Source organism: Branchiostoma floridae, chromosome 16 (assembly GCF_000003815.2).
Source record: "Branchiostoma floridae strain S238N-H82 chromosome 16, Bfl_VNyyK, whole genome shotgun sequence".
Taxonomy (NCBI): Eukaryota; Metazoa; Chordata; class Leptocardii; order Amphioxiformes; family Branchiostomatidae; genus Branchiostoma; species Branchiostoma floridae.
Window position 1 is genome coordinate 551200 of NC_049994.1, and position 6923 is coordinate 558122.

The 6923-nt window shown below is 39.9% G+C and overlaps 1 protein-coding gene across 2 annotated transcripts; it reads left to right on the forward strand.

The window, feature by feature from the left end:
• The first annotated feature begins 302 nt into the window (after positions 1-302).
• LOC118403892 (signal transducer and activator of transcription 5B-like) lies at positions 303-6917 on the forward strand. Of its 2 annotated transcripts, none has more exons than XM_035802746.1 (8): positions 303-410; positions 1115-1259; positions 1674-1732; positions 2788-2885; positions 3260-3405; positions 3960-4115; positions 4577-4784; positions 6649-6917. In XM_035802746.1, exons 1-8 carry the CDS (start codon positions 321-323, stop codon positions 6785-6787), a joined length of 1041 nt encoding a protein of 346 aa, XP_035658639.1. In that variant the 5' UTR covers positions 303-320; the 3' UTR covers positions 6788-6917. The 2 variants fall into 2 exon arrangements, with proteins under 2 accessions (XP_035658639.1, XP_035658640.1); XM_035802747.1 differs by having other exon boundaries at positions 4577-4809; positions 6649-6808.
• The last annotated feature ends 6 nt before the right edge of the window (positions 6918-6923 follow it).

Genomic DNA, 6923 nt, shown 5'->3' on the forward strand with positions numbered 1-6923 from the left:
TGTTAACTATGGCGCGAACGCCGCTGTACCAGTTGAGCCATAGGCACCTCCCATGTCAAAAAAATGTAAAATGCAGGACTGTGGAAAACGAAGGTTGAGTTTACAGTTCAAGTCTCATAATTCCTTTTTGGGAATACATGTAGGTGCACGTGTGCAGATCATTGATTGATATACTTTAAAGCCATAATGAATGTCAGCTAAATTTGCATAATTGATACATGCTTTATTTACTACAAAGCTAGTGTGAAAGCAGTGTACAGTATACAGATAACAGGTGGTAGGTTGGATTATAATTCCTTTTCTTTGCTTTTTTCCAGACTATGTCCTTACCAATAGTGGTGATTGTACATGGGAACCAGGACTCTAATGCCTGGGCCACCATCCTGTGGGATAATGCCTTTGCAGAGCCTGTAAGTGTATGGCAATAATTGCATTTTCAACTCTGAGTGTACATAAGTTGTTAGTGAGTGAGCAAGAAGGTGAGTTAGCAGAAGGCTGAGTGTGTGAGTGAGAGAGTAGGAGGTTGAGTGGGTTGTTTGAGTGAGTAGGAATGTTGGTGAGTGTGTGAGCAGGAATGTGGATGAGTGAGTGAGTGAGCAGGAATGTGGTTGAGAGATGAGTGAGTGAGCAGGAAGGTGGGTGAGAGATGAGAGTGAGTGAGCAGGAATGTGGGTGAGAGATGAGTGAGTGAGTGAGCAGAAATGTGAGTGAGAGATGAGTGAGTGAGTGAGCAGGAATGTGGGTGAGAGATGAGTGAGTGAGTGAGTGAGTAATCAGAAGGGTTGGTGATTAAGTGAAGGAGTGAGCAGGATGGTGAGTAAGTGAGGGAGTGAGCAACAGGAAGGTTGGTGAGTGAGTGAGTGAGTGAGTGAGTGAGTGAGTGAGTTAGTAGGAAGATGAGTGAGAGAGATCAGTAAGTGAGAGAGTGAGCAACAGGAAGGTTGGTGAGTGAGTGAGCGAGTGAGTGAGTGAGCGAGTGAGTGAGTAAGCGAGCAGGAAGATGAGTGAGTGAGAGATCAGTAAGTGAGGGAGTGAGAGTGAAGGAGAATGGGTGAGGAAGGCTTCACTACATTTACATTCCTGTTAACTATAATGTGTAAATTGTTGCGTACAGAACCGTAACCCGTTCTGCGTGCCAGCTGAAGTGACGTGGTCCCAGCTAGCGAGCGCCCTGAACTGTAAATGGACGTATGTCAACGGGAGACCACTGTCTGACAGCAACATGAAATACCTGGCAGCCAAAGCCTTCAACATCAACAGTGAGTTTTTGTTTCATTGGCAAGAAAAAGACATTTTTTGTAAGAAAGTTCCAGTAATGGAAACACAGATGCCTTTAAGAACAGCCAGTCAGAAAACACCTAAATCTACTAGCAACACTAGTCACCTCCAACACATACATGTAATACCATAGAATGTACAATACGTAGTACATGTAGCACTTAGACAAGGGGATAAAGACACCTTGAAAACCGCAAACATTCATGTGTGAACCACCACAAATTTAAGATACATTTGCTATACAGTCTTACACGATAATGCCTAGACACAAGCATACAATCATGTAAATACACAAACTGAAGGCTATGTCTAGAGAAGTTAATTCATTTTCTGAAATGTTGAGAGCATGGGAATATTTGTTGCTAATAAAACTCTGTCTGGTTTCCTTCTCTTAGACCCTCCTGAGTCGGAAGATTTTGGACAGTCAAAGATCTCCTGGTCACAGTTCAACAAGGTCAGTTTGCCATAGAGCACAGAATTTAGGCTATGATAAGCAAATATTGTGGATGAATTCCTCTCCAATGTAAGAGTAGAAGAAAAATAGCCAGTGAGTAACATCCTCCATGATAGTAACCAGTAACCCTTGATTCAATCTTGATTCAATTTTGTTTGCTAACCACGGTTAAGAACTTCAAGATATTTGTTACATTGCAATCTTGATAATATCTGTTCTATTCATGATGATTCCTCTGTGTGTTCAACATCATCTTTATTTCTCACAAGAAAACACTTTTAAAAGGACACGTCTAAAATCACGAGTACAAGATGAAGGTTTAAAAATACACCTCGGACGACCCCTTATTCAGATACACAATGATCTGCAGGGCGCAAGGTTACAAAAAAAAGTGGTGCTATACATCAGCCTTTCAATATTTCAATTCTATACGTCGCTTCTTAACTATTGCACAGATGTGACATTGTCATTATGAACTACACATACATTGCACAAGTGATCGGGTGTTTACAGTAAGATATCATCGGCTGGAAAACAGCCCGGACGGCGACTCCCATACAGGGTTGTTCCTTGCACAGTATATTGCGTACGATGTGCAGAGGGCACAGTGACCCAACCTGCGCTTCAACTCTCTCACCTCACTGTCCTTCTTACGTACAGGGCATAAGGATTTCAGCTTTTTGACATTGTCACTGTTCACCCATCCCCTGCTACCGACCTCTATTGTAACTACAGTAGCACTATAGTCGCTATGCGAGTTTAACTCTTCCTTAAGGTGTTCATATTTGGCAAGTTTTCTATCTTCAGCAGCATGGGCATTTTGCTTGTTTATGTGATCATTTCTCCTTGCTAGGTGTTATTCTGATTGGTCAATGACCTGTGTGATTCTGATTGGTCGATAACCAGTGTAACTCTCCTTATGATTGGAAATTTCTTTCAGAAACCTGGAGATTCATTATAAACAGTGGCACTTCTATTATATAAAATGAGGACTTCAGATTGCTCAACATCATCTGGCTATATGATGATAAAAGATATCCATTTTTCCTCCATAGGAGCCTCTGCAGCCCAACAGGAGCTTCACCTTCTGGCAGTGGTTTGATGGTGTGATGGAGCTGACCAAGAAGAACCTGAAGGGACCATGGGAGGATGGGTACTGTACAGTCATGACAGTTAGAACTACATGTTATGTTATGAAAATACATGTACATGCACTGCCAGTTACTTTTTTCTTGTAAATTCTATGTGCATTATTGCTTGTCAACATACTTTGTCTTTCTGTCATTGCTATATTTGAACTTAGTCTAGTATTTTTAAGCTTTCAAACAAAATGTGATTATGCATGTTTGTAATAACTTTTACTGAGGATTTTATGGAATGTAATCCGTTGGCACATACTTTGCTGGACTTTGGAAAAAGTCAGATGTTTCAGACAACAGTCCTTTGAGTTAACTGTTACATGTATCTTGTAAGAATTGGTCATCTTTTGATTCAAAACTAATAGTTGGTGTCATTTTGTTGTAACAGGACAATCTTGGGTTTTGTCAACAAAGACAGAGCCAGGGACACCATGCTGATGTCCAAACAGAATGGCACCTTTCTGCTGCGCTTCAGTGATTCAGAGATAGGGGGCATCACTATCGCATGGGTAGCCCAGGACCCAAATAACCCAAGTGAGTTAATGCATTATGATCTAATCCAAAATTTGCATGTGTTCCATTAACTTAGGAAATGATGTTAGTGTATAAGTGACAAAACTCAGGAGAAACCATATGATTATTGACTTACATATTTTTTATCTTTGAAAGTGCAATAACTTACATTGTGGAAAATAGGACATTGGCTTGTCCCAAGTTCCCCTAAAAAATTTATTACCTCAGTCTGTGAATTGAAGGTTTTGTAGTACCCAGTATTGTCTGCCCTCACTTTCGGTATAGCCATTTAAGTGCTAGGCACATTGGAGGCTAGCATGAAGTTTTGGGTTAAAGATGGAAGAATGGTCACAGAAATATGTCCAGCATTTCCCATGCATCTATCTTAACACATGCAGGAAGGAAGTTATAATAGCCCAGAGATTATTAATAAGATGAACCACTTAAAGCAAGAGAAATTTAAACAAGAAATTTACAAAACTCCTAAATATTTCACAGACTGGGTACATCTGTGTAGATATTTTTCAGTAGTTAAGGTAAGTTGCAGCTGTTGACTTGTGTATGACACAATCCAGGTGAAAGACAAGTGTGGAACCTGCAGCCGTTCACTACGCGGGACTTCGGGATTCGTTCCCTGGCTGACCGTATCCACGATCTGCCTCATCTGGTCAACCTGTACCCCGACATTCCTAAAGACGAGGCCTTCTCCAAGTACTACACACCTATCCGAGGTGGGACATATGCACATGTAGTGATTTGTTTGATTTGTTTCTTTGTGTGGCATACATGTACCTAGTATAATGCCTATAATGGTATAACACACCTGAAGAGTACAAGCATATCTGGATAGATTTATTTGGTCCCCTCACACCAAGAAGGAACCCTACTCTTTTTTTTATACCAATACAGTATTGATTCACAGCATTGATTCATTGATACACCACAGATTCACAGTGTTAGTGTACATGTACAACATGTGTGTAGTGCATAATGCCTTAAAGATACAATGTCAGTGCATGGCAAGTATCGAACCAGGATCTATTGGTTCTGAGTCCCACGCTCTAACCATTACGCCAGACCGACACCACAATTTAGGAAACATGATTATATAACTGATAATTATTGATATCATATTTCTCTGTGTAACTGATAATAATTGAAATGTAATCATATTTTTCTGTGTATTTTACAGAGAAGAACCCCCAGAATGATGGCTACGTTCCCGCGGCCCTGAAGGCAACAGTAGAAACCTTACCCCCTCCCATCGCCTCCCCGATGACCTATGACAACCCCAACACCCCCCTCCCCATGGAGGGGCCCACCTCCCCCACAGAGAAACCCACCATCATGAGTCCGGACTCGGAGATGCTCGGCGCCTGCGGACCAGCTGACTTTGACGGGTGAATACACTCCTTTACATTTCCGGTACTTACTTTACCCATTCTGTTCCACGTGACATGATGCTTACGCTGGTGCTGGTCTTTTTCTTTTTTTTCTTTAACTATTTCTGACTAAAAACATCATTAGCTTTCGGCAGACATGATCATCTGGAATATCACTAATTTACACTGTAGAGAAACTTGCCTAAAGGAGTTACAGAGTTTAAAATAGCAATTCAAGATACAGGAAATCAGATTTTTTTTTTTACATTTTACAACTTGGATTAAACTATAGATCAGCATTTCAGGTTGCACAGTTCAAATGACCAAAAAATTTCTGTATGTTACAGTATATTCTAACAAGTCAGTAAGAAAGTTAACTACATTTGTATACACAAAACTATCTATCTATTGCAAATCTCCGGAGGAAAATTTCTGAATCATACTATAACAAGTCAGTAGGAAAAGTTAACAAGTAAATACACAAAACTATCATTCTATTGCAAACCACCAGAGGAAAATAACAGCTGCCTAGCTAGTCCATGTTTGCATGTGGTATGTTGTTTACAGTGCAGTAATTATCAAAAGAAATATACACATAAATTAGATACACCACATGGCTGGAATTTTTTAAAAGAATTTAGCCTAATCATGAAGGAAAATCAGAAAAAACAAGCCTCAGTTTTAGAAGTCTTATGGTCCGTTATTCCGCTCTGACTGGTGATTTTGACTCCATGCTGCACACTGCGGTACACCACTAAGTCTTGCACAATGCTTGCCGGCTTCACCCCAAAATTAGACAGCACCCGCACTTCTTGAGTTTAGAAAAGAGTACACCAAAGAAAGTATCAACCCAACTGATTCTCCAGGCATTTCATGCCTTTTATGTCCTGTACAAATTTTGTAGATGTTATTTCATAAAGCACGTTTTGGCAATAATGTCCAAGCAAATTGTTTTGCATTTCTATGTATAGGCAATATAGGAATATGGCAGGAAATAATGTTTTTCTCTGAAAGTGCCCAACATTTTCTGCTTGGTTGATGGACAGGCACTCCACTGCAGGAGCATGGCAAGTCTACTGGTTTGGAGCTGATGGGCCTTTCTTGCCTTTACTTTGACGGCAGCTACCCTCTCTGTTTTGAAAGTGGAAACAGTGTTGTCTGTTGGTCAGCTGTCACTATCGTGTTGCTTTAGATGTGGACCTGAATGTTATGTGGAGAAATTCTTCCATACCCGGCTATCAATATTTAGTGCACTTCCAGTACTGTCTTCATATATTTGTGAGAAACAATGACAAGTGAGTAATGTGCCAATTTATAATTAGCCAGGGAGGAAACCTTAATTTGATGCAGGGCTAACTCCACCCAAACTGATATAATTTTTTTTTTGCTCCACTGCTTCACTATTTTCATGCAAACATATGAGAACTAAGTCATTGTGGTGTAACTGGCCATGTTGATTCAAATATATGGATGACATCCTCTGGGAACCTCAAAACTGATGTGAGTGTGCGTAAAAAAAAAGTTTGGCAAGTAAAAAAGTTACCCTCAATTCTACAGAATGAAGTCTAAGTGGTCAGGAAGGTTGCACAAATGACAGAGTATGGAACATACAGTGATGTACACAATGTCATGTATTTGCTCATTTCACAGCTGCTTTGTACAGTTTACAAGATGGTATAAATTGCACAAGCAAAAATTGATGCATGCATGGATGTTATCCATTTTGTTGAATTAACATTGCCTTACACTGTTAAGTTAATAGACTATCATTACATAATTATCATTGATACATAATATAACTATAGCCATGTCCATGTATTACATATATGACACATCCATACATGTAGGAAACGTGTATAATTTGTCTGTTTGTATTTCCCAGCAATGGTGGCGAGGCAGACATGTCTGACGACTTCTTGAGTGAGTTATCAAATCTCTCCTCGGAAAACCTGACGGACAACATAGATGTCAACAAGCTTCTCAACCTGGAGTTTGTGGACAAGGACGCCAAACCCTTCTGAGTCATTGTCTTTCTCCTTAACATATCATTATCAAAACAGCTAATCATTTGAAATTCTATACCAATGAGACATATTATACAAGAAAAAGCACTAATCTTCTTACTCAGTAGAGATTGTTAGGCTAAATGAATGTATA

Excerpts from the sequence above, each read along its gene's own strand:
- LOC118403892 (XM_035802746.1), top strand. The coding sequence starts at position 321 with ATGTCCTTACCAATAGTGGTGATTGTACATGGGAACCAGGACTCTAAT. Across the intron at positions 411-1,114 it reads ATAATGCCTTTGCAGAGCCT|AACCGTAACCCGTTCTGCGT; the intron begins GTAAGTGTATGG and ends TGTTGCGTACAG. Across the intron at positions 4,116-4,576 it reads GTACTACACACCTATCCGAG|AGAAGAACCCCCAGAATGAT; the intron begins GTGGGACATATG and ends TGTATTTTACAG.